This window comes from Pezoporus wallicus, unplaced genomic scaffold (genome assembly GCF_028554395.1).
Source record: "Pezoporus wallicus isolate ANWC-B61680 ecotype Strahan unplaced genomic scaffold, APGP_CSIRO_Pwel_v1 contig_16, whole genome shotgun sequence".
Taxonomy (NCBI): domain Eukaryota; kingdom Metazoa; phylum Chordata; class Aves; order Psittaciformes; family Psittacidae; genus Pezoporus; species Pezoporus wallicus.
Window position 1 is genome coordinate 3,289,083 of NW_026641478.1, and position 27,669 is coordinate 3,316,751.

At 39.5% G+C, this 27,669-nt stretch overlaps 1 protein-coding gene across 3 annotated transcripts in view; it reads left to right on the top strand.

The window, feature by feature from the left end:
- Positions 1-27,669, top strand: part of LMO7 (LIM domain 7) — a 128,081-nt gene that overhangs the window by 60,948 nt on the left and 39,464 nt on the right. The window contains exons 5-12 of one of the 3 annotated variants that reach the window (XM_057424038.1): positions 21,175-21,205; positions 21,611-21,724; positions 22,185-22,383; positions 23,213-23,465; positions 23,922-24,221; positions 24,567-24,857; positions 25,132-25,329; positions 25,767-26,483. In XM_057424038.1, the coding sequence (XP_057280021.1) occupies positions 21,175-21,205; positions 21,611-21,724; positions 22,185-22,383; positions 23,213-23,465; positions 23,922-24,221; positions 24,567-24,857; positions 25,132-25,329; positions 25,767-26,483 (2,103 nt within the window). The remainder of the gene's footprint in view (positions 1-21,174; positions 21,206-21,610; positions 21,725-22,184; positions 22,384-23,212; positions 23,466-23,921; positions 24,222-24,566; positions 24,858-25,131; positions 25,330-25,766; positions 26,484-27,669) is intronic. The other 2 variants (XM_057424039.1, XM_057424040.1) reach the window with 2 other exon arrangements.

The following is a 27,669-nucleotide window of genomic DNA, read 5'->3' on the forward strand; positions in this document are numbered from 1 at the left end:
GCTTTTTCCAAGAAAAATACATTTTTAATAAGTTGAAGAACCTACTTCTAATTTGGCTTTAAAAAAAAACCAAACAAACCAAAACCCAAAACGCCCAACACGGAGCCACCCTTTCCTGCCTTTTTTTTTTCTGTAGAACAGAAAGTTGTGTACTGGATAGAAGCCAAGTGCTTCAGGACAAGAAATACAGTAGTATTTAGCCCAAAACTTATACCTGTCTAAGGTCTCCAGCCTATACCTATGTGACTGAAGAGTCAATCACCACAAAGGCTTGAGCATAAAGGTTAAGAAACTATCTTTGAATTCAAGTTGAGATGAAAGAAATAAGACTGTTTGGTGGGTCTTGAGAACTGAAATGCAAGCCACTTAACCAAAATTTAATTAGAACAATGAATGCTGCTTCCACTTATATCCAGGGAAATAACATTTCTTACACATGTGGTTGTAATAGGCTTTTATTGTGGTAACTGAGTTTCCTGGTGACACTTTCCTTGAAATGGAAAATTGCAGCACCCTCACTTTAGAATGACTTTAGAAATGTTCCTATGACTACATAAGTGTGGAAATTCTCTCTTTTGTTTTTTGTTTTTTCCTTTCCCTTTTTTTCCCCTATGGACATATTCATAGAAATGGGTAATACTTACCAGGCATAGCCATATTCTAACCATTAAAAATGCTCTATTTATTCTGTTTATGATATAACTAATTTAAGGATAATTCATTTCGCATGTTTTACTTGTTAATACTGATGACAATTATGCAGAGGTAAAGAAAATGAAAATAGAGCATTTTTTTTCAGACTTGTGGAACTTGTGCTTAGTGTAAAATATTCATGCTCATGTCCTTAATTTGGATAAGCTTTAAATCATTCCAGTAAAACCATTGTAAGCAATAAATTATGTTCCAGACTTTGGACGATACCTGCTAGAAACTTACTTCCAACTCTTCAGTGTAAAGTCTATAAAGTGTTGGGTGTGGTGCTGTTTAATCCTTCTACTTTCTGAAGTTTGTGATCATTACAAGAAATGTTGGGATTGTTATTTATTTTTTTTCTATTGAGTGATTTAAGTTACATTTCCTTTATGGGGTTATTCCTTTGCTGGTGTTTGATTTACCATTTATTCATTTTGTGAAGATGTTTCTGCTTTAAGAATAAAAAACTTCTGGAATTGTATACTAGTACCTGCAAGTGTACATGAGTAGTATGAAGTAATTTGGAAAAAAAACTCATGTAGTGTCTGTTAGTTGCACTGAGAGCAATTCAGGCATCTCCAGTGTCACAGATCCATAGCTTTATGTTAGAATTCAAGCAGTTAAGGTGCAAAACTGAATTATTTGCTGAAAGAGGTTACAGCAGCTTTCTGCTGAAAGGTTTGTTTGGTTTGTTCAAAGTCCTCATTTTTGATCCTACTACATTTTCAAACTATCGCTGGAATAACATTATTACTAAAAGCCTTTACAATATTTTATTTTAGTGTTCTTTTCCTTTGTGCTAAGAGAAGTGTCTCTAACCTTCTAGGAGTCCCATGGGAATCCAGCTAAATCTTAGGCACCTGCATGCGTTTTAAGCATGCACAGCAATCCCCTAGCATCCCAGCATTAGATGCAGTTTATAAAGCAGTGCAGTAGAAAAGGGAAGGCAATTTGCATGACTAACAGCAAGTTACAAAAGAAAAACTGCATATTTTTTTTTTTAGTAACTTTCTATTTTCTTCTATACAAAAAAAAAAGGGGGGTGGTAACTGAGGTTGGAAGTTGAAGAAAGAAGAATAAAAGAATAAGGTTGTATTACGTTAATATCAATTGTACAGAAACATGTATGCAAGTTCACTGTTGTATTATTTTTCACTCCACTTAACATGTAAATTGTTGAAGTTCAGTAAGCTTTTCTGTGGGCAGACAACTCAATAGGAAGAGCTCCTATATTTAAATACTGGGGAAAGCTGACTTCTTGAAGTTTTCCATGGATACAGGACTTTGTCATTTAACTGTGCTCTGTAAATAGAGAAGTTAAAGCTGGACAGTGGAACCTACTTCATCTGAAACTGTAGTTTTGGCCATTTCTATTCCTGAGCTTTGATTGTTACATTGCTTTCAGAGCTTTCAATTCTAATTGCTACTACTGCTTAATCAGAATGCTCATAGTATCCTTCAAAATGGCATTAACTAGTTTCTTACTGTGGATACTGCAGAATGTAATTGATAATGCATTAACAAATTCAAATGTCTTTATAAAGTGCATATCCATGTCAAGAGGGTTGCAGGGTCTTTTTCATCTTGTTACTGAAACCAGTTAAATGAAACAATGTCTTGCCGTCAAAGACAAGAAATGGTGGGGTAGGGAGAATGAAGCCTGCTAGATAGCTGCCAAGCTTAACCCCACAAAAAAGACTTGCTCTTTTCATGTGTCTTTTAAATGATGGAGATCTGTTGTCTTTAAGAAGCAAAAGGGAAAAAAAACACCAAAAACCAAACCAAACCAAAACAAACAAAAAAAAACAAACAGAAGAAAACCTAAGCTGAGAACTCCTCCCTAGGCTGAAGAAGCTGGATGATCAAGCTTAGGATCTCTTAGCCCTGACCATCCCCATGACCTCTACCAGTTTATGAGCATCTTTCCTGTACTGGGGGATACCAAACTGGAGACGGCAGCATCATGGACATGGCGTAATGAGCACTGGGGAAAGAGGGCATGATCAGGTCCATCAGCCTTCTGGCCATACTCTATTTTGTACAGCCCTGGGTGCTGTTGACCTGTTGCTGGGGTTGCTGCTGACTCATGTTCAGCCCAGTTGGACCTCCAAGTCCAGCTCCCCACCCTGCTCTGCCATTGCAGAAGTTAAGTCCATCCAGGGGTTGGGATAGGATTAGGACTTTGTCTCGTTGAATGTCATGAGGTTCCTGTAGAGCCAGTACTCTGGCAGCCCTGCCCTCTGCCTTATCGACTGCACCCTTGCTGTGCTCCCGTCTGTGTCGGGGGGGAGAGTGGTATCAGAAACTGACTCAGAAAGAAAAATTCTGGAGGTTTCTGCAGTCAGTTGCTGGGACTGGAGTGAGAAGGCTGACTAATGTGGATGATATTTCCTCTTTTCTTTCCCTTATGGAAAAAACATCCTGCAAATGTACACATGTACACACCTTTGAACCCAGTACATACAGATATACATCAACTGACGTGGATTCCAGTGCGTTATATGATAAAATATTTAACTGGGGCGGGGAAAGGGAGGTCATGTTCAAAATACTTCTGCTTTTGCAAAGGCTATTAAATTACAGCCATTTGTGCCCTGTGAATAAATGCTGAAATATGCTTGTCAGGTTGATGGTGCAGTAATACATTCTTTTTAACTCTGACCTGATATTTGTGAGATGCTCTCAGCTGTGGTGGTTTTCTGGGGTGAGTGATATTATTTGGCAAAGCGCTAGCTAAAGACGCCTGAGTTAACAGAAGGCACAGTATATTTATATTTGGTTTGACTTGGAGTCATGGTGTATTTTCATCACAGATCTGTGCAGCTAGGGAATTACTGTACAACTCCACAAACTAATCCTAATCTGTCCAAATTTATCAGTGTTAATTACTCTAGTAAAAAGCTTGTAATAGTAGCTTGTAGGTTAATTTTTCAGGAAGTGTTCTTTTTTTATGTATAAAATCAGGAAACCTTGGATTACTTAAGTAAGAACAGGAAAATCAGAACAACTTTAATTTTGTGCATAAAATTCTGAGGTCTGGAACACCTAATGCTGCTCAGACCTGAGGTAATGGGGCTAGGAGTTTTCTGAGAGATTTGTGAAGGCACCTATTTGGCGTCAGTGCCAGTACAAAGAAAAAAGAAAACAACCAACAACAACAGCAAAACAAACAAATCCCCCCAAATATCCACCCAGAAACAAATCCCAAGCATTGTTAAGAAGTGTTAGGAAATGGAAAAACAATGGTACATCATTGTGCTGCTATGGTTAATCTGGAATTGGGTGGTGGTATAAATACTTTCTGAAGTTTTGGACTTTGATCACTTTTCCTTTCTTCACTCTCTCACTTCTCCTCCCCAGATTCCCCCAAAATTAAATCTGTGGAACTGGAATATCTTTATCTTCATGGCACTTCTCTGACCAAAGGCAGGAATAGCTTCTGTTGCACATTTAGTTAAATATGCTAGGAGTCATAAGCGTTGAGAGAGATGATGGATGAAGAGGAGAGATGAACAAAGCAGTAAGCTTAAAGCAAGTAAACAGTACCCGCGCTCCCCAGCAGGTGTCATGGATGAAGTGGGTCAACTAGTTACTGTGTCCCATGTTCCATGAGTGATCAATGAACCAAATGAAGGGGCAGTTGGCTTCCTTGTCAACAGATGCTGTAGGTGATAAAAGTTTACTTGAGTCTAAGGAGAAGTTCACAGAAGGGAGATCTCTTAAGAATTACTTAATATGGGAAAACCACATCTAGCTTGGGAAGTCCCTGAGGGAGAATCATCTATTGCCTGCTCTAATTTTACCTTTCCTTAGGCAGCCACTTGGGTTTGCACGGGAGGATGGGATCCTGGGCTAGATAGAGTTCTGATCTTGCCCCTTTTGGCTGCTCTTCTGTGTGGTTTTGAAAAGGTCATATCCAGTGAAAGCTGCTTTTAAATATGACAACCTCCTCTAAGAAGCAAAAAAAAAAAGGAACAAGTCAAATGTAAATTTTATAGAAGCAATTCATTTGATTTGCTAAATCAATCAATCTATCATTGTTAAGCTTTAGCAGGTGTGGAACATTGTATGCAGAGGTATCTGAAAAGATGAATAAAATAGTGGTAAGTTTCTTAATATAGACCAGTATCTGACTACTATTATGAGTGACCAGGTTTTGCAATAACAAGTACAATACTATCATGAATTTTTAGAAATTTAACATTTTATTTAACATTATTCAAAGCCTTTTGAAATTTTAGGAGAAGCTTCATAAGAATAAATAAAAGTGGCTGGAATTCTCTTGAAATTATTTGTCACATCTATTTGAATATACTATATTCAGCATCATTACTTAAAATCTACATTCTAAAAAGATCAGTTAATTTAAGAGGTTTTGTTACTGTTTGTGGCATGGGTGATGTAACTGCAAGATCACACATCAGATGGTTACGCAGAAGGCACACCCACTCAGATTGAATAAGTGCAGAATAAGATGCATCAGTAATGATACTCCTCTGCTGTGCTTGTCCTGCAAAATGCTCTTTCTCTTGTGCAGAACATGTTATTCTTTGAAATCTGAGCTTGCCTCTTGTACTGAACGTTGAGTGCAGTTGAGAAATCATACAAAATTCACTTAGGACTGATACACTAGTATTTGCCATTTCATTGTGATGTTTTCATTCCTTCAAGAGGAAAAAAAATATCTTGGAAAAGGATACTTTCCTTTTATAAACAACATTTTCTTTCTGAAGCATTTTTCTCTTTGAGCTGCGACCAAGTTCCTTAGTTTAATTCAGTCTTCTCAAATACTGCCTGTGAATGCATCCAGCTGTTTAATAACCAATACAAAAATCTCCAGTAATCCAGGTGGTATGGTCAGTTTAGGGTGGTGATTGTCACCAAAATGATGTGATTGCATTTGTTGATTACTACTTCTATTTTATGTTTGGTATTCTTTTATTGAGCAGATAAGATTTCAAATCTATAAATCCAGGGACAGAGGGCATCCAACAGTGTGAATGTGTGTGTCTGAGCCTGGGTACCACCTGAGCAATGAGTGTGCAGTGGGTGTTCTCAGCTGTGCACCATGCCACCAGCACAGGAGGACACATCAGCCCATCACTTGGCTTGCCAGCACTGCTTTGGAAGACTGTGCAGGTTCAGACTTAAAATAAACTAAGGCAGCTATCAGATGTCTACCAAAGTTGCTTGATAAACTTCCTTTCTTTAATGGACAGCATGAGTTTTTATCAGGAGGAAAACCAGAGTGAAGCACTGGTGCTTATTGGTTTTCTCAGAAAGTGTATTTACACAATAGGACTCTGCAGTGAAGCAGCAGAGAAGGAGAGAAGCTGGGTAAGGTGCGCCCTCAGTAAATTTGCAGAAGACACCAAGTTGAGTGGGAGTATTTATCTGCTGGAGGTTATGACGGTTCTGCAGAGGGATCTGGACAGGCTGGATTGATGGGCCGAGGCCAATTTTATGAGGTTTTATGAGGTCCTGCACTTGGGCCACAACAACCCCTTGTAATGCTACAGGCTTGGGAAAGAGTGTCTGGAAAGCTGCTCTAGAAAAAGGACCTGGGGTTGCTGATTGATGGCTGCTGAACGTAAACCCGATTGTGCCCAGGCAGCCAAGACGGCCAACAGCATCCTGGCCTGTATCAGAAATAGCATAGCCAGCAGGGCCAGGGCAGTGATCATTCCCCTGTACTCTGCACTGGTGAGGCTGCACCTCGAATCCTGTGTTCAGTTCTGGGCTCCTCACTACAAGAGAGACATTGAGGTGCTGGAGTGGGTCCAGAAAAGGTCAGCAAAGCTGGTGAAGGGTCTGGAGAATAGGTCTGATGAGGAATTGCTGAGGAAACTGGGGGTGTTTAGTCTGGAGAAGGCTCAGGGGGGACCTTATTGCACTCTACAGCTACCTGAAAGGAGGTTGTAGTGAGGTGGGGGTCAGTCTTTTCTCCCATGTAATAGGACAAGAAGAAATGACCTCATGTAGTGCCAGGGGAGGTTTAGATTGACAGTTAGGAGAAACTTCTTCCCTGAAAGCGTTGTCAGGCATTGGAACAGGCTGCTCCAAGGGATAGGTGGAGTGACCATCCCTGGAGTTATCTTAAAAGATGTGTAGTTGTGGTGCTTAGGGGCATGGTTTAGTGGTGGACTTGGTGGTACAGTTGGACTCTAGGATCTTCAATGTCTTTTCCAACTTAAATGATTCTGTTACTCTATGAAAGTTTCTTTCTTGGCTTAATTCTGTTTCAGGATAGGTGGGGAAACAGTGAATGCTGGAAATTTCTTCTTGTCTCTTGTTGCCCAGGAATGTGTTTTTGTGGCTTCCATCATGTAAAAATGATGTATTGCTGTCTGATCAGTCAGAGAGAGAAAGGCAGGCTCACTTTTATCTCCTGGAGAAGGAATCTTTTTGATGGACATGTACCAAAGACACGCATACCGTTCTTACAGAAAGAGCTTTTGTTTGCGGAACTTTTGTCAGGAATGCAAATATGTTCAAGCTCCTAGAAACTGTTTGGTCAAGCTTAATTGCATGTAGGTTTTGGCATGCAGCACTTAGTGGAACATGTTCTTGTTGTTTGTGCATCTGTAGTCACAGGAAAGACTAGGCTCCTTATAAGCGGAAATAAGAAGCAGTGAAAACAGTGGAAGAAAACTACTAAACAGTGTTTTTTTTTCTCCCCATGAGAATACTCCAACTAAATACTTCAGGTTATTTCAGCTCTTGGCAATGTGACTTCTTTGTTAATACTATATTATATTTAATGCTTGATTATGAAAACTCCCTTCAGTTTCAAAGCAAGTGTAGTAAGATTACTTTTTACCTGTATAATATTCTAGAATCTGCTTTTACTTTAAATGAAGAGGGGTAGCATCTTTTCAGTTTCTAGTTCCTTGGCTGTAGGTTGTCTGTGTGCCACCACTGTTGGCATTCAGAATAACCTTCAGATAACTCTCCAGCTAATTTCAGATACATGGTGAAGATGCTTTCTTGCTGTTTTCATTCTCCATTGCTCAGATGTCTCTGCCAGGCAACTCACAAAACAAACAGCACTGAGTTAGCCTCCGAGAGTGCACACTTCGAAGCAGAGGGCAAGTGACCATTATAAGAGGTTAGTATTTAATGATATTACAAGAGGTGGCTGTAGAGGTTTCCATGCATTTGCTCATTAAAAGTGTGTAATGCCCTGATCCTCGCATACAAAAATAGAGGGCAATCATTAGAAAAAAAAATTACCTTGTACTTTCCTTGGTGGTGGAAGATGTAGCAGAAATGAGTTTATAGCTAGGATTTGAAAGAGCGTGGCTCTTTAAGTGCTGGTCAACACATTAAGATACAAGGGCAGATACACGAGTATAAAACAAACTGGGTATAGATGGTCAACTTAAAAGCCTTGTAGGAGAGGGCAGAAAAATAATTTGGCTCATTAAACAAAGCAATTTGCAGTCCATTGCTCTATGCAAGCCAAAATTAGCAAAAATAAAAGCCTTTTCGAAGAAAGCAGAATTTCAAAACAGTTTTTATTTTTGTAAGTTGCTCTGGAATCATGAGTGTGTTAGTGAACATATTTTTGAAGGGAACTTGTATGTCCCTCAGAATGAGTGTATTTGAGATTTTACACATTGTAAATCAGCACAGCATGAATTTAAATGTGCACTTATGTATTTTAAAAGGCCTGTTTACTTCAAATCCAAGCTGTTGGTTTCTATCTGAACAGCATTCATCAATGCTAAAATTTCAATGTCACTGCTTAAAAAGAGAAGTGATTTGGGAGTGCTTTTAATACGAGTTTTTTGGCTTGGCAAAGAATGATAACTCTGCGCTTTTAATTTATTATTCTTTTCTTTTTGAAGTGTTGCCTGATTTTTGTTGTTCATATGTCTATTCACCTGTGTGCCTATTCTGTGTCTGTTTAGGGGTTTTCCTTGAAGGGCTTAAGTAATAACTATGTTACTTTTAAGAATAATTGTAGTTCAAATAATTACATACTTGACATTCTGTCCAAAGTTCATGCAACGGTTCTGGATTTTCTTCCCTAGGAAAAGCTTCCACAGATTCTTTCTTACCTGAAAAAAATTTGGGGTGCATACTTCTGCAGGTACTCAACATGTTGTTTTCCAAGTGAAGAGCTTTTAATGTGGTGTAGCAAAAGACTTCACATGCATTTTCGTTCTCTTTAAGCAATAAATGTCTGACTACTGCAGTGGTTCTGAATCAGTGTCTTCCAATAAATTAGCATCAAACAGATGGCTAGTTTGTTATATCACAAGCTGGTTTTGATAGCACTGATTTATGTTAGTAAAGATGAGGCTTGCTTGAGGATAACTTGCACAGAAGTATAGGCTATTTTCAAGTATCTTAGAAAACTTGTACACTGTATTACTCTGTCGTAAATGTATTTCCTTGATGATGAAGACTTGTATGTTTTTGTACCTTCACTTGCTAAAAGAATAAATCTATAACAGAGACCTTTATTAAATTAATTTTTAATATGTATACTCTAGCAGGTCAATTGTACCACTAACTGCACCTATACTGAAATGTAGATAGGATAAGAGCACTCCAGTGTATTTTTTTCATGTCCTTCTCCCCCTATCTAATGCTATGCAGCAAGAAAGTGAAAGCATATTGCAAAAACCTTTGAATATTATGATAATGTGGTCAATAGTTTGCCATCTGGCAACCAAACATCATGATAATGCTCAAGGTATGCTATTTGTGAGTCAAGGGGTAAAGGTATTTCTATTGCATTCTTTTCTCCTGTACTTTATGATGGTTGCCTTCCTGTCAAAGAGAGCTGAGTTTTGCTGCAGTTTAACAACCTATTCCTAAGCCATCTACAGAGACTGATTTATCCTATCCATTGGAGGATGCTACTGGTTATGCCTCCACTGTATTGGGTTAATTTCTTCTTGTAGTTCTACTAACCTGGAGGTGAAAAGGAGGGGGGGGAGAACTTGGAAATTACTCTGAGTCTCACTGTTGCAATGTGCATGTTGGTGATGATACGTCTGAGATGGCTTCCTGTATGATTTTTTCCCAGTTATAATTTGTCTCAGGTAGTGCTAAACTAGAATTAATTGTAATCAAGAAGGGAAACATGCAACTAGCTTTTATCACACTGCCTTTGCATTTCACATCCTGTCTAGATTATCAGTCTCAACTGGGAGATGATAAGGTCTTAGCTTTTAACTGAGTTGTAAAAAAGTGACTACAGTGACAACGCTGCTGTTCTTGGGATTTCTGAATCAAATAGTGCTAAAAACTTGAGATCAAAATGTCAGCTTCCATAGATAGACACTTCCAAGGTAGCAGGTCTGGATTTAGCAGTTGCTAATGTAACATGCATCCTGTCCCCTATGCAGCTGAGCCTTGTAGAAAACTGGTGCCATTCGCATACTTTGCTGTTTGACCATTAGTTTGCTTTAATATTTGCAATGATTAAATGTAATAATAATTGCCAGTCACTGGGTTTTCAAGAGACCATCAGTCTTCAGTAGCTATGGATTCCCAGGTGAGAGTCTCAAAGTTTCTGTTCACCACTTCCAGAGCCCAAGGGTTACATCTGTATTATCCTGGCGCTGTGGTTTGATTGACATCTGGGAAGGATAGCTTACAACCACCATGTGTGTTTTAAGGAGTCTTTTTTGCCAGTGCTTCATCTGGCTAGACAGCTGGTGAAATTCTGCAGATGGCTCACTGTAGTTTCTAAGAGTTGGTGCGCATAGTATCTTCTTTCTCATGAGAGGGAAAGTTCCTAATTTAGCATTTACTCATGCACTCATTAAAGATTTTTGGGAATACTGCCATGGCCTCACTTGGAGCAGAATTGGATCATTTTGTTCCATTCCCTCCTTACCACCAGACTTAGTTGTAATAGCTTGTTGGAGCATTTTGGTGGTGTCTTAATTGGTGTATTAAGCTATTTTTTTCCCACAGTCATCAGTTTTATGTTACGAATTACATACTTCATGAGTACCGGTGGAAGAGAGGTGTGAGATCATCTATAGTTCCCTGGCTAGGATTGTTTTCCCATATCATTAATTTTGTTCAAGTTTTTATTCTCAGATTCCTCTAACTTTACAACAGAAACCCCTGAGTAATAGCACGTTTGGTTTCAGTAGGTTGGGATGCTGTAAATGTAAAGTCTCCAACTTCAGAGGTATATGGTCAGAGTAGCTTATTCTTTCTCCCCTTCTCTCTCCACTCCAGCCCTTTTGCCTCCCACATAGGTTTTCTAACATTCTGGCAAAGGAAGTAGCTGGACTTTTACCCATTCTCTCACTTTGCAATAAAGAAGCATTCATTTTTCCAACATTAAAAGCTTGGACAGAAAACCTGGTCTAAAAAGCTTGATGTTTTGAGCAAATGTTTAAAAATACCCTCTGACTTGGCTGCTATAAGTAGTCTTAAAGCACTCTTGCCTAGCGGGGTGAAGAAATTATCTTTCCCAAAATAAAGTAAAAAAAAAAAGCTAATACTTATCCAATAGTATCCCCAAAATAAGGTAATAAAGAAAGTTAATACTTATCCAGTAGTATTGATAGCAGCTAATTGAATTTAGTAATTTCAGATGTTACAGAAATCAGTCCGAAGCCCTAAGGAACCTGGGTAAGAATAGTTCCATCTTTAAGGAGCTCCCTTACACATGGATGTTGCAGGAGCTGAGAATGAGAGGTAAAAGTTGTGGCAAATATGGAAAATAATACCTGCTTCTTTTACATCTTGTCTGTTTCCCAAGACAAAAGGTTACATTTTTTGCTAAGAGTAATACACTTTGTGATTTTGCTAGATTTCTGTATCTTGTTTTTATTTTAAATTGTGCTGCTGTTTCACAGCATATCTTCTGGGATAGCTGGTTCAAGGGAATACATTCCCTTTCAGTATTCTTATAAGGATGAATTGATTAGCATCTGACGTAGCATTCATTGAAGTGCTGTTTCCTGGCTCTAAATATGTCTTCACAACCGAAGGGCAGATCAAGAAAGCATAGGAAATAATAAAGTTTGGTTTTATCTGTGTACTTTATTTTTTTGGGCATATATGCATCAACCTAAGTTAATAGAGAACTGACTTCAGCAGAGAAAAGTCAGATTCAGTCTGTTTCATACATTTGTGCTCTGTGTGATGAGTGATGGTGTTGTGCTCTGTGTTGCTAGGGTAACCCAAAGAAACAGAGAAAATACGGCAAAATTTCAAAAAGGAAGCATTCTGATTTCTTCGGTGCTTCTTACTTGCTTGTGAAATATTTTGCCAAAATATTATTGAGAAAACCCAGTAGTCCTTTAAAGGTTTTATTCCAGATGTAGACACTAAACTAAATGATGCAGTCATACAGTAGTGATTTATTTCTACTTAAGGCCAAATGCCAATATCACTGTAACTTGCTTCCAAAATCTTTATCATGGAATAAACTGTACTTGCCTTGTGCCTCCATTTTGTCATCTTTGCTCTTTCGATCTCTCTAAATAAATCTAAATTCTTTCCAAAATCCTAGCTCTGTGTTGCTTTCCCAAAAGCTGTGCTTTTAGTAATCCCTCCTCTAAACTGCTAAAACATTTATTCTTTGATAATATGACAGAAGTTGAGAATGAGAAGAGGGGCTGGGGTAGACAGCGCCACAGTTCTCTGTCCCTCCTGTACAGTAGTTTAGCCAGCACTAAGCTGGTATTGCTCTAGGGGAAAAAATGAGCCATCAGAAATCTGTGACTCCCAGTTGTTGCATATCCCATGTACCCCCAAAATGCAGGGTTCCTGTCTCCTCTTAGGAGGATATATCCATCCTTGTGTATACCTGGCATTTATGGGTCTTAGCTCCCCTGAAGAGGTGATGAGTGAGTGGACTGAAGTGTGGATTCCTTCCCACTCACAGCGTATGGATAGGGCATCTGTAGTTTCTGCTATTTATTCTGAGTCACCTCTGCACTGAGTTGTTTTCTGCATATTCTTACGACAGCAACCAAGCAGATACATTTTTGGACTGGTGAAACTCTGTGTTGGCACAGGTGTGAACATAGTGATACCCAGTATAAGTTACAGTCAGTCACCTTTCTTTATCAGAAGATATGTTCATTGCCAAATATTGATATGAATTACACAGTATAGACTTGATGTTTTTTTAATCTGTTCTTTTGCATACACCAAGAAACTAAATAAAACTCACTATTGAGTGTTATAAGCTGTGGTAAACTGTGGTTTTGCTTATACACAAGGCACTTGTACATCACCACCTGTTTGCTTGGCACAAAAATAACACAGGATTACATTTACCAAATCTTTCCCCAGGCACAGACCAAGGGAGGAGATTGAATGCAGGAGGTATTGCTGGTTTTATTGTTGGTTTTGGTTTTCTTCCTGTCTGATTTTAGAGGCTATAAAAATGTCTCTGTCTCTGTGAGCAAGCAAAGTGGTATGACCTGCCAAATCCTAGCTCTTCCTGAGGCACCACCTCTTAATGCTTTATCCAAATTGAACAATTGTATTAATCATGGGGGTCGAGGACAAGAGAGTGCACACAGGCAGTTGCTATGGAGTAGTTGGTAGATGGAAAATTTTTACCCTGACTTACATTGCAGTAACTTGTTTATCCGTACCCAGACATGGTTCATAGAGGTGTCTGAATGATGCTTAAAGGGAATAAATGAGTCAGTATCAAGGGCTATTCTACCAAATTACCTCTGCTACCTGCCTGTAGGAAGAGTGGGAGTAAAAAGGACAATAATTTGGGGAACATTTGATTTAATAATGGCAAAGAGCTGTCAGGCAATAGAAAGTGAATTTCAGTGCTGTCTTGAAAAAATGCTGTGAGTTGCCATGGTTGCTGCAGCTTAGCTAAAGCAAATAGATACTTTATACAGAATAGTTTTTGCAAAGTGCTGTTCTGCTAGTTGACAGCTGCACCTTCCTGTGCTTTTATATATGTTTCTAAATATTTACAGGATTGCACTTAATTGCATATTTTGATACTTATTTTTCCAAGTGACTCCCCAGATATACCAACTATTCCTTTTGGAAAGAATGTTATCATGACTGTGTGTTCTCCATATGGGTGTCTCTTTAAATTGATCTATAAAATATACACAGTATGGTCTAGTTTGGGGTGGAGGGAAATGAGGGTAAAGTATATTCAAAACTAAATGCAAACGAAGTTAACATAGATGATGATCCTGGTGATCAACAGGACGAGCTCAAGTCTGTTATTCTTGGGAGGGGGGAGTGTAACATCTGAAAATTTTGAGAAGCTACAAGGAAGGAAAAAAGTAGAAGTGATAACACTTAAGTGTAGCCATGGTGCAAGGGTCAACTGAATTATGTACAGGTAAAAAACGTGGGGGGGAGGGGGGTGCACCAGGGAGATAAAAGGAGGAGAGATTCAGCAAAGTAAAATGCTCCGAGGTCTAAAGACTTGTCAGCAACTTCTTTGGAAGTTAGAAAAATCTATAGGGTGTGTAAATGGTGATATCTGTCAATGTGTTTAAATTGCTGTCTATTTTGAAGTGGGGTTTTCATTTTGTTTCCTTGAGAGGCAATTAATTTCACCCCTGAAATTCAGATGTTCTCCTGAATGAGAACAAACTGATTCCTTTGAGAACTCTTAACACTTTGTATGACTTGACTGGCACAAAGCTTTAGGATATAGAATTCTTACTATTTATTTTTGCATAGGTACTAGTCTAGACCTGGAATTTAAAGCAGCAGACTGGAGAAAAAAAAAGAAATCTATATTTGCCCTGGAAAAAACAACAAACCAACCAACACAATAGAGGAAATACCCAGTTTAATTACCGGTAATTAGTGAAGCTGCTGACTTTTAGGGCTTTTTAGGAATGGAGAAAGAAAACAACACTAGAAGGGACCAGTTAACAAGGCTACTCTATTTATAATAAATACTTTAATATAGTGTAATATTTGAGCAGGAAGCTGCAGGATCCTATCAGTTTCCTCCAGCTCTGCAAGTTGCTGCAGAAGCAATGCTCCGTCTCTCTTCCCTTGCCCACCCCTGAGATAAGAGCCAAGGAGTGTTCAGGTTATCACCCAGGCTACTCCCCAGGTTTGCTCTTCTGGGTTGGTTTTGTGGGGGTTTATTTTTTATTTGACAGGTGTGTCTTCTGCCCTACACTGTCCTGAATATTTGTTTTCTCTTTAGGAGAACCTGCAGATTAGACTGGGATATTAGGAAGCTGACAGAGATGGACCACCCAGGGAGGGGTCAGAAAAGAGTGTGAGGAAATGGATAATGTGTTTCATGACTTGTTGGGGCTGATACACATTTCTAGAAGCGCTTGTTTTTGTTTTGATAAGGGATTTAAGAATAGTGTGGAAGCCTAATAGGTGAGATCAGCAAGGAAGCTCGATGCTCAAGAGGCATTATAAGAGGACAGGCTCTGAAGTGATGGATGGGGACTCTTCCCCACGGAGGGTGTTGGCCAGCTGTGTTCCTTCTCTGCCTTTTTGCTCTTGGGCATCTCTTCTCCATCCCCCAGCTCTTCATAAGAAGGTGAGGGTGTGGGGTGGGGACAGGCTGCTTGGTCGTTAGGGCCCACAGACCTTTTTGCTGTTAAGCCAGGGTTTTCTTGTTAGGGCATGGAGAAATGCTGTCTGCTATCGTCTTGTATATAAATGTCATTGGGTCCATGTGCTTTTCATAATCAAATAGAATAGTGAGTTTCCAAACGCTGTTCTTGAACACTGTGGCCATAACCTGACCGTTTTATTTCCCATAATCTCAGCAGTGAGCTGTAGCTAGTGGGGTTGAGTATCAGTTTGCTAAGAATACAAGTGCTGGAGGAATGTCCTCATGTTTCTGTACCCATGCAGCAGCCCCATCTTCCACTGGAGCTTTTCTGTTCTCAGCAGCAGGTGGGAATTCAGTGAAATCCGATAACAGCAATATTAATAGCAGCTGAGTAGGTGGCCAAAGAGGTTGAAATTTAGCTCAAGCCTGCTGCTAGTTGAACAGCCAGCATTCGTCTCCCGCGCAGCATACCTCGGTGGGGGTGGAGAATCCTTCAAACCCTCTGACGTCCTCCTTAGAAGTGTAAGTGAAGCTGGTCAGAGTTGGGCTAGAGGACCTGGAGCTCAGCGAGGAGCTCAGGAGCAGGCTTGTTCTGCAGCCTGCTCATTCTCGCCAGCTCCCAGGCTGGAGAGTGGCTCTTCCAAGCCTTTCAAAGGGCAGAAGTGCTGCCTTCATGCATGCAAGTGCAAAGGGAGAGCATGCATGCTTCTTTTTAAGCAGGAGTCTGTTCAGGTCCCGTGTTCGTGAGATCTGTAACAGAGGAAGGGATGGAAAACAGATAGCTTTGGCAGCTGTTGGGATTTCTGGAGTATTCATCACCAAGGGAAGGGTTTGGCACTGGGCAGGGTGCATTTGTCACTGGCACATTCCTTTCTATCAGCGGGAGTGTCTCAGTCCATTCTTTCTCCCCATAAATGGGTTTAGATTTGTTTTATCTCTTGGCTATGACTACATGGCCTTTTCTTAGCTGATAACTCTCATTTGGGGGATAAGGATGCTCTGATGTAGTGGTTTTTTTTGGTGGCATGTTTTTTTGTTTAGATTTTTTTATTATATATTAATATTTATATTTTAAATGTGTTTGGATATGAGAAATAGACCCTCAGAAAGCCATGTTTTCTGAATGGGGTGCTATAAAATCATCTTCCAGAGTTTTGCTCAGGCTTCTGGTATCTTGGATTTGGTCTTGAGCATTATGTTGATGTTCTCCCTGGAAAATAACCAAATGAAGTGTCAAAGTAGATTTGACATCATGAGTTGCTAGTTGCTGGGATTTAGTATGTATTAGGATGCAGGGGGAACCAAACTGTATGATGTGTTAAAGAAACAAAATCCAAACTACTGAGTTTGTTTGTTACAAGTTTTGAAATAAGTTGAACTTAAAGGTAGCGACTTGAAAGGTATTGTGCTTTTGTAAAGGGGCACTGGAGAGGTGTCTAGAGGTGTCTGTGTGTCAGTATCGCCAATGGGTTTATTAAAATAATCCTAGCAAGCTTTCCTTACTCCTCGGAGCTGAGGATCAGCAGATGAATGAATGGGAAGCACAGCTCACCTCTGGCTGGGGTTCCATCACACAGGGACTCCTCGACCAAGCCTCCTGCGTGCTCCTCTGCAGCAGTGTGTTGTCTCTGCTCTGGTGCTCATGTAGTCTCTTGTACAAGTGTGCTCTAAAACATACAAGCAAATTAATTTGGGGTTTGGAAAAATCCAAACAAAGAAATAGGCACAGCCCTCTGGTCTTTATGGGCAATGTGGAACCACAGTGTAATTAGGAGTTATGTTGGCATAACCACGGGGGCAGCAAAGTGGAGTGACTGGAAGGAAAAGGGAGACCAGGAAATCCTCAAGCTAGAGCTGCTGCCAGAGCCTTTGTAATGGCCTTGGTGACTAATTCTGCTATTTAACCTTGAGCAAACAGTGGAGCTGAGAACAAATTCCTTGAGCTGTGGCTCAGCCTGCTGATCTGCCATGTCACTTTGCTTTCTTCTGTTGAAGTGGTCCTTGTTAGAGAAACATCCGTTGGTCCGTGCTGGTTGGCCATAAGTCATGTCTGTGAATATGTGTTGTGTCCAAAGGCAGAGGAAGTATTTGTCTCTAAGCATATCACCTACTAACAAGTGAGAGCTATTTCTGTCCCATTTGTCTTTTTTCTGTTTCTGAAGGATTAATGTAGATTATATGATTTATACAGAAGGTATTATTCCTCCACAGGTGGTTATTTCACATCTTTTTGCATGAGTGTTCAACTTGGATTTGTGTAGTTGTGCTTCACAACTACTATAATATCCCCCACATGTTGTTATCTCATGGCCTTTAGACTTTCATGCTGCATTTCAGAGATACCTTCCAGGGTGGCTAATCTTGAAGTTGTACATAAACTGTTATTGTGAAACTACTGCCAACAATTAAGGCTCATGCAATGTGAGTTAAAGTTGTACTTTTAAAATTTTGAGACCTCTGTGTTAGCTGGGATTCGGCATTGGGGTTAGGTTAGGTAAAGTGGAAGAATGGCATTGCTTTTCTTCCAAGCTTAAGAATGAATATTAAAATGCTGAGACTGGCAGGAGAAAATGAAGGATTTATAATCAAATTGTTTCGGCAAGATCTTAACCACTGTCCTTATCAGCTTCCTTTGCTTAGTTCAGATATTTCTAGTGAAGTGGCATTGTTAGTGAAAGGTGATATAAAAACCTCTGGGAAGACAGAGAAGGTAATGTTTGAAATGACACAAAGTGATTTAATAAGTGGCGTTGCATTGTCATTTGGAGAGGAACCCATTTCTTTCAGCTGATTGTTTTAAGATGCAGCCTTGGCTGTGCCCTGCTGAGCAAAGCAGCAACCTGCTTATAATTTTCAGCATAATGGCATTCATCTATTCAAGCCAGAAATTAGATTACACAGAATAATATTTTCATAAAGTCTGCACCAGCTGAGCTCTCTGATGGTTTTCGATAAAAATATCAAAAAAAGCAGACTTCTTTCATAGTTGCCTAATGTAGGATTTGTGTTTATTTGCATTGATGAAGATAGTTAAGCCAGTGGGTTACCCCTTCAGTTACTATAATAGGTGTTGTAGGCAAATGTCTCTACAGCCAGTGCTGTGTTAGCACTTCAGTGCTAGGGGCATATTCAAAATAAGGTTATAATTGTCCAGGAGTGTTTAAAAACTACATTGCTGAAGTTCTGGGATGCCATTTCCCAACTGACTTCTTCAGATACAGTGTGAGAAACTGAGTGTTTCAGCCCTGTGTATTTAAAGCCAGACTTGTGAAGGGGAGCGGAGGTGAGAGCAGGGGCTTGCTGTTGGGTAGCAACAGGTTGTCAGTGAAGGCAGGATCACACCTCCTCCCACAGCAGCAAAGAACTTGCTATGTTTGAGGTTGGTGACTCTGTTTTGTCCCTTGCTATGATCTACGGTTGTTCAGAGCTGTATGTAAGACCCCAGTTGAATTCTTTGCATAGTTCTGCACAGTATTTACATTTTTATAACTTTATAAAGGGGAACTTCTAAAATTATATACCTGTTGTTTTACACAGATTCTAGGTCAGTATGTTCATCCAGAATCCTCCTTCTTTTCCTTGGTTAAGTGCTGTTGTAAAATTAATATATGCATAAAAAAATGAGGAACTGATTGTTCTAAGTTAGCAGGATGTTCTTGTTTTGTTCTGCTTGGACTACACTATCATTACAGGTTGCTTAAAAGGTTTAGAGACCAATAGGTGTAGCTCAGAGAAGGATGCAAGTGAAGAAACTTTGTTCACAGAGTAAGCATTTTGTCTGTTTGTTTCTGTTAGCTGAGCAAACATGTGAATGGAGCACTGTCTGTCATTCAAGTGTGTGAAGTATCTCTGCCTGCATTTTGGGTCTCAACTGTGCTCACTGATTTACCTGACTGAAGTTTTGCACTGTTTATAGTCCAAGTGCACAGGGTAAATGGTTGACCTAAATGATCTCAGGGAACTCATAGAAAGCAGAAGCGCCCATAATGTTCAGTGACGTAGCTTTGCTCTACGTGAAGGTCAGAAACCTCTTGGATACAGGCTCCAGCTGATTAAAGGTGGAGTTTTTCACTCCTAGAACTGTTGAAGTTTGGAAGCAAGCTTAATGGTATCTTTCGCAAGGGCCTCTGCTTTTATAATTGCAAATAACAGCAGAAATTGTGCTAGTAGAAGGCTTTTAAACCTTGAATCTAAAGAATGTAAACCTTTTAAAATGCTCTCTGTTGGGTTTGGGAAGTGTAATGTTGATACACACCAGCACAAGAATAATCTTCCATCCTTTGCTTAGGAAACCAACATGTCTCTAGGCATCACTTGGTGTGACCTGCAGCATGGGCATGGATGAAGAAATCCTTGTACTGAAGAAAAGGAAGAGGAAATTTTTTTCTTCCAAAATAGTCTCAAGTGAAGAAGGAGCAACAATGTTTTTCAGAAATGTTTATTATGAATATTAATATTATGATTATTTAATTAGAACAAAATTGTAGATATTACACATTAAAAGAGAAGTTCCTTCCTATCCATGAGAAAGATGTTACTGAGTACAAAGGCAGCAGCATCTCTGGTGTGTGATATTAAAGGAAGTTGCATTGAAGACTTGCAGGTCAGATCCAGCTCAGGACTTTTTGTTCCTGGCAGCCTGATGCCTTTATGGTGTCTAGGCAGGCAAGGAAGTTATAGCTGCACTGAGTGGGAGTGGGTGCTTTCAAACTAGGAGGAAAGAGGAGCAGGGACAGTCTGTGTCCGTGCGTCCCTGCTGGTTGTCATGTTGCATCAATTACTGTATTTCTGTAAAGAGTGCCACCCTGTGCTGACTGGCCACTGTCATCATTTTGTTAAATCGTAACTATCCCCTAAATGGCTTATTCTACCTTTCCCCTGCAAGCTTTCACTAGCTTATTTCCTAAACAGGCAGAAACAGGAGAGATGTGCCAATACATCACTGGTCTGACCTGTTGCAGGTCTGCGTCGGTCTTCCTGACACAGTTAGTTCTCCACTTTTTTGTTTGAATCCCTTCACCGTGCTGCAGATGAAGCTTGCTGCTGAACCAGCCCCAAACCAACAGTGTCTGGGGCAGGTGAAAAGTTGTTTTGGTATATTTAAGCCATTTGCCCTGCCATAACTGCTGGCAGTGTAAGCCAGTGTAAGTGTTGTTCAGCTTCTGTCTGCAGTCGAGCCCTGAATATTTACACACGGGGACTGAGTCTGTGGTACCCCACCTTTGGGAGGCTCCCAGCCAAAAAGGTTATTTTTAATATGAACAGTACGAGAACATGACCACTGTGAGTGTGTTGGTGTGCTTCTGAGGTGTGCCACAAATTGTCTATGTGTATAAAAAGAAGTTTACTGATGTTGGTGGTAGTATACTAAATTTTCTTTTTGACAAACACACATTTTGCGTTAAAAGCAAATGAAACTCCTCCTTCCAGCAGTACAACCTCTCTTTCTAGATGTCCCAGTTTCAGTTGCTCATATTTTTTTGTCTGAAAAATTCTCTCTAGGCTGAAACATCCTCCGTGTCTGAGGCAAATATTTTAGAAAATATAATCCAATCAGGGAAAAACTAACAATTGCGTCTGCTTTCATATGGAACTGAAGATCTTCCTGGCCAATACAGCCTGTATTTCCCAAAGTCATTAGCTTGTTTCCACTTATTTTTTTGTTGGTAACTAAAAACTTCAGCTAATTAAAAAAGCCTAGAGCCTTTTCAAGTACCTCTCAAGTCAGAAACTACGATAGATCAGCTAGTTTCTGGGTTAACATGTAACAACTGAAATAGTACAGAGTTTATAGCTAGGAATTCAAAGCAAAATAATTTTCTTTTGGAATAACCATAGTTGCATATTTTATAATGGCCTCTTACTTGGCTTGAAAACTTTTAAATCTTGAATAATAGTTAAATTTCAAGTCAAATATTTAAAAAAGTTTTTGTTTTGTTTTGTTTTTCTTGCTTCCTGCCCTGCTTCAGACCGGAGGAGACCAACAGAAGAGTGAAAAATGTAAGATATGTACCTCAGTGCTTTCTGAAGCAAGTTCATGCTGACTGTGACTAAATATTTTTAAAACACTTCTTTTTATTGCACTATCATGTTAACCTTCAGCTGTTCATTTATCTGATACAATTTACTGCTATCTTAGGATTGTCTTTATGCTGTTTACTTTCCCAAATAAATGTAATAATTGGAAACAAGACCTATACCTGCTTGCTTGAGATGCAGGAGATGCATCATAACACTCTTTAATTGGTTTTGATGGAGATCTAAGCTAATACTGTAACCAAGATTTTACAACTCACTGTGCAAAAAATCTTTTAACAGCATGTTGAGATTCTTTTATACTGGCATATGGTACAAGAGGGAAGTAATTAAGCTTATATTTGGTTTTTTTTGTTTATTTGGTTTTAGGTTTTGATTACATTATACTGGCTTGGGAGAAAAGCTCAAAGTAACCCTCATTATAATGGTCCATACCTCAATCTTAAAGCATTTGAGAAGTTACTAGGGCAAGCGTTGACTAAGGTAAGGAATTGAAAATAAATAAATAAATAGCACGAATTTTAAAGTTTGGTATGCATTACAGCATCCACTCTCAACAATTTCTTGGGGGTTTAGTTTTAGTCTTAGTTTTGACAACATAGCCCTTTGATTTGGCTTGCTCTCAAAGTCCATGTGAAAAGAAGAACTTTAGCTTGCACTGCTTCTTCTGCTGTCCATATAATCCCACGATTCAGAATCCACATGATCTGATTGATGTACTAGGTTGTGAAGAAGCCACTCTTGCTTCCCTTTGGCTAAGATAAGAGAAATCTAAGACCTTGTGCTGAATCTTCTATTCAAGCTGTTGTTTTTAGGGCTTTGAAAGAGTCATTGTTAAAGTTTGTGCACTCAAAATGCATTTTTAAAATTTTAAGTGAAAACTCAATAATAGCATTTGCATCTTAAATTCTTGTAAAAGACCTTTCAAAACTTACTCTTACAGGCACTTGAAGAGTCTAGCCACCTGAACAGAAGTGGCAGGGATAGCGGGTACGGTGATATTTGGTACGTTGACCGGGGAGAGCCCTTTCCATCTTCAGCTAGCCATAAAAGAGACGATTCCTTCGATAGCTTGGACTCTCTTGGTTCAAGATCTTCCACAAGCTTTTCATCAGATATAACCTTGAAAGGTGGCAGTGAAGGTATGTTTTCCTCTCTTAAAACTTTTGCTGATGTATGTATTTAAAATGTGGGAGAAGACAGTGTATGTACCTAGTATTTCAGGCACTTAAATTGGCTTGAAAGGCAACTTTAGTTTTGCAACTGCTGCAGTTGCATCCTGCTTCAGCAAATATTGACCTTTAACAGTTGTTAGAAACAAAACAATGATTGCATAACTTCTCCTAGGAAGGGTTGCTGGGACTGTTGCTCTCACTGCCATGTTAGTGTGTGTGAACGTGCAGGATATTTACCCGCAGTTCAGGAAGGGAACTTGTAGTATAGTGTGAAGTTATAAAAATAGTGAGCTTTTGGATTTATTACATGTGAATGACACAAAATCATTGGTCTGAAGCCACACAGAAGAATTCTGATCTGAGGAAAGCATGTTAGACATGCTGTATGTGTGAAGTACCTGGGCTTCTACTGGGCGTTATTCTGGTGAGATGAGCATGTTGCCATGCTATTTGGTGGTAGCTTGTCTTTGTTAGTAAATTTGAGTGTCAAGTATGTTTAATTAAACTTTTGTGCTGCTTTATGTCTAGAGGTTAGCACTTTGTTTCCTGCAGGGAGCAGTGATAGTGAAAGAATGGAACAAATGTAGCAGGGGCTACATTCAGCTTAATGGACCTTATCACAGCTTTGCCACAAACCTCTAGAAATACCTCTCCTATTGTCCTGTCAGTAAATTTACAGTCAAGACATCCTAAATGTGGAGTTAAATAGATTTTAGGTTTTAGTCAATGTTCTAGCCAGAAACTGGTGTCTAGAGAATAATGTTTGTGCCTTCCCTTTTTACTCCTTTCTTCTAAGGTTGTGACAGTGACACAGACTCAGAACTGCCTTTCAAAATGCATGACTCCCATAAAGATGACAGGTCTTACCGTAGGATTTCTGTGATTGAACCGAAGCCTACCACTGATTTCAATCGCTTCTTACCCAACAAAAACAAGCAGACGGCCTATGTGCCAGCACCTTTAAGGAAGAAGAGGACGGAGAAGAATGAGGACAACAGGAGGAGCTGGGCAAGTCCTGTCTTCACTGACTCGGATGGAACATTTTCAAGGTACTGGTGTGCTGTCTTAGTAAAGCAGACTTTAAGATTTTTAAAATAAGTGATTTATTTATTAGATAAAGAAAAGCTAGTGTTGCTGAAATACAAAGTAAAGTGTTAAGAGTTTTCATGTTTTAACGGGAGATGTTTTGGTGTGGTGGTATGGTTGGTGTTTTGTTCGTTTGGTTTGGTTTGTGGTGTTTTTTTTCTTACTGAAGTAGTTTTCTGACATTTAAGTAATGTTTTGAGGCTGATCAGAATCTAGATAGAGGGGATTTTAATGCTTTTAAATGCAAGTTCATGAGAGGTAGTTTTGGTTTCTCATTAAAGTCTTCCAAAATACACTGATGAACTTCAGTTGTCCGGCTTCTTGGTACATAGAGATGAGATTAGTGGGCAGTTTTGGGTTTCATCATTGCCTTCGTGACTTCACTGTCTTCATTCTGTTCCTGTTTTGATCAACCTCAGTGGACATGAAAGGAATCCTGTAGCCTCCTGCCAAAGTAGCAGAGCAGAGTGTGGGCTCACAGATCCAGCTTCCCTCCAGATGATCTATGAGTATGACAGTGGCTCTGATTCAGAAGATGAAAGAAGGCTGCCCGACCTGGTTATGGATGACTTAGCAAATCGTAGATTTCTAGTCAAAAAGAGCCCTGTAAGCTCTGCTACACCTGGACATCATTTCATGTTGCGCAATGACTCTCCTAAATCTTGCTCGCAAGAAAGTTATCCAGTTGGTCCACTAGCTGCAATGCTTGAACCACTGAGGTCAGAGATACTAATCCAAGATCCAGTAACTGTTGCATTATCTAAATTGCAGTCCATAATAACTCCATAAAGTTAGCCTTCTAATTGGCATTTTAACAGAGCTGATAATTTGTTATGGCTTTTCTGTCAAATTTCATATTTTTGTCAGAGGCAATAGGATGCTGATGTAACCATTTTTTTTAATTTTTTTTTAATATATCTTACTGTTTCTGGTGCTGCAGTGGAACTGAAAACTAATTTGCTTCATTCATGAGGTTGAACTCCTGGGCCAAAAAGCATGTCTCTTTGCATTCTTTATGTCAAGTTGCTCCTGAAATATCTTAACTGATTGGGTATTTTGCGCAGTAACCAGAGGAGGCAGAGGCAGTTGGCTACTAAAGAGGAAAACAAACCAAGAGCTAACATTCCTTCAGAATTATCTGGGTATTTTGATGAGGACGAGGATGAAGAAATAGGCATCCCAAACATCGAGAAAGATGATCTCTATTTTCGCAAGCTAAGTTCTTCAGCAGCAAACACAGTTGTTGCTTTTGACAAATTTCTTCCTAAGTTTTGGACTCCAGAAGAGGAATTGCTATGGAAAAAAATCAGAAAGTCCTCTTTCAAACCCTGGTATAAAGAGATTCAAGGGTTCAGGTGCGTTTTCATGCATGCCCCTGTTTCTCTCCTGTGTGCAAAACCTATAAATAAAGTGTAGCTGTATGACTTGATTTTTATTTTTAATTTTTATTGCCGGTGTAGCAGCAGGATTTGTTTTCTCCTTTACTTTTCTTCCTTCTTTTCTTTTTTTGAGAATAATTGAAACATTATTTTCATTACTGTTGCACAGTTGCCACTGTGCAATTTACTCATGAGTACACTTTATGTTTATTTTTCTTTCCCTCTGCTCATTCTTTGTGCTGGTACACAGTAGAAAGAAATCAGATTCTGAGGAGGATTTTGCTTACAAACAAAGCTCTGCCATTGTTGCTAGTCACCCAAGACCAAGTTTTGACTGGAACAGCAGTTGCAGAAGAGATCAGAACTATAAGCCAACTGCTGACTATGTGGGAAGCTCATTGTCACAGATTGCAGAAGGAAAAATCTTGGAAGCTCCTGATCAGCCCAGGTTGATATTGCTGCATGAACTGCACTCTTGCTGCATCAAAAAGAAATGGCTGGATATGCAACAGCTGAATGCAATTAAACCACGTCCTGTGATGTTGTGCTTTTGGGGTTATTACTTTTTTTTTTTTAATGTATCCATAAGTTGCTGGTCTTCTTGAAGATGTAAATGCAAAAGTGTAACATGCTGCATAGGGTTACTGGCTTTGTGTGTGAGCATGTAAGCGTGCTGTGTCTGAGCAGGTTAGTATGCCATGATACCTTTACGTTGGTTGACATGTGCTGTGCTACAGTTAGTGGTGGTGAATGCCAAGTGGTTTAGATGTACTGCTTGGGATGCTGCAAATCTAAACCGAATGTATATCAGGTACATTGTGATCTGCTTTTCTCTTGCTACTTAATGATATTTTCACTTCCCTCCTTTTGTTTTATATGCTTCAGTCAGTTTTCATTACTTCAGGCTCTGCAAAAATACTCTGACTACTTGTCTTCTGAAACGAAGACCAAAATAGATCCTACTTCTGGCCCTAGGCTCATAAAATGTAGAAAGAATATTTCCTTTATACCAGGAAGCAATCAAGGAGATGGGGAAAACAGGTATCTGTATCCAGATTTGGAAAACGATGACTTTTTCATCCGGAAAACTGGGGCTTTCCATGTGAATCAAGTTGTTCTCCAAGACCCCCGATATTTAAAAAACTTCTCTGAGCAGGAGCCTCCCATAGAGGGTGAGATAATTCTGCAACCCAGAGAGGGCCAACCTGTGATTCCAGATTTGGAGAAGGATGACATGATTCTCCGTAAAATCCTGTCTCAGAGGAAAGAGGTGCCTTTATCAGGTGCTCCAGACAAGTATCACCCAGCACTCTTTCCTGATCCATGGAGTCTTCCGGAGGAGATACGGTCCAAATTCCTGTGTTTACTTGAAAAAGACGCTACACCAGAGGAAAGGAAGAGCAATGGCAGAGTGCTGTCACCATCTTCCCGCCATAAGAAGGATGATATGATGACCCGCAAGTTAGAATCTTGGAAGGTGGGAAGCAACGCCCAGCCAGTAAATTTCATCCCTGGTCCGTGCAGTGAAGAAGACTGGAAGAAGTGGGAAGCAATCAGGGAGGCCAGCAAAGTTAGACACAAGAAACGGCAGATGGTGGAGAGGTCAGGTTGTGTCCTGCACGGATTATGCTTGAATGCAGCTGAACCCTTTCCGTTCAGAAAAGCATCGTCTTGTGCTGAGCCGTTCATAGAGTGCCGGTCTGCTATTTGTTCGTGGTGTCCTGGACAAGCTTGTTATTTGCTTTGAATAGAAGCTCCTGACTGCAATACCATATTTTCAACAAAAAATTAACACCGTTTCCTAGTTGTAGGCTGCTATTTTAGAGAAAATATGTTAGTGTTCCTTCAGGCTTAAAGTTCTGCATAAGTTTCTTTCCATGGTTGAACATGAATAGTGATTATTCAAAAGACTGTGGAGGCTAGAAATATTTTCCTTTTTCTCCCCCATATAACTGATAAAAACACTTCTGAAAGACATGAATGCTTTGACAACAAATTCTGGAAATGGGCATTCTGATATTCTTGCTTGCACCTAAATTGAAAATGCTTGTAAACTGTTTTGCCACAGTTCTGAGATAATTAGATGAGATGAAAAAAAATATCAGTAGTGTTTTGCCCACTCTAAGTCAAGGTGCATGCAAATTGTGTGTCCATGTAATATTAAATTCCACTGTTACGTATTTTGTTCTTCAAGTGTTTCTCCCCTGCTCTCATACAGTCCTGAACAATACTTTCCCCTAATCCTTTCCTGATATACACAAAATTTCTCTGACTGAATACTGGTTTTAACTACTTCCTAGCTCTCTTTTGAATTTTGTACTTACTGGGGGAGAGTGGGATTTTGCCTATTTGCTTAGCTCTGAAAATACGGCATTGCAAGTTGCAGTTCTTCCAGCTGTGCATCATTACTTTGTGACTAAGACACTTTCATGTTCCAGTTGATATTTAATGTTGCTGTGTTTTGTTTTTAAGCTTAATACTGTTAAAAAAGTGTGAGCTTCATAGAGGAATATTTCTGAAGTGCTTGAAAATATACTGCTTTTTAAGAATTCATTCAATAGAATAAAATACTCACATTCAAGACTACTGAAAATCTGCTTGAATCACACCGGATTAATTTGGTTTTCCATTTAATATGCTAAACTTCTAAATAGGACCTTTTATTCTCATCTATTCCAAGTATTAGTTTCATTTAGTATCGGAAATGGTCGAAGTAACAAGAAAAAAGCCCCTGTAAGCCTTGCTGGGACTCAAGTTAGTTCTAATTTTCATTTTGCTGCTCAGCAGC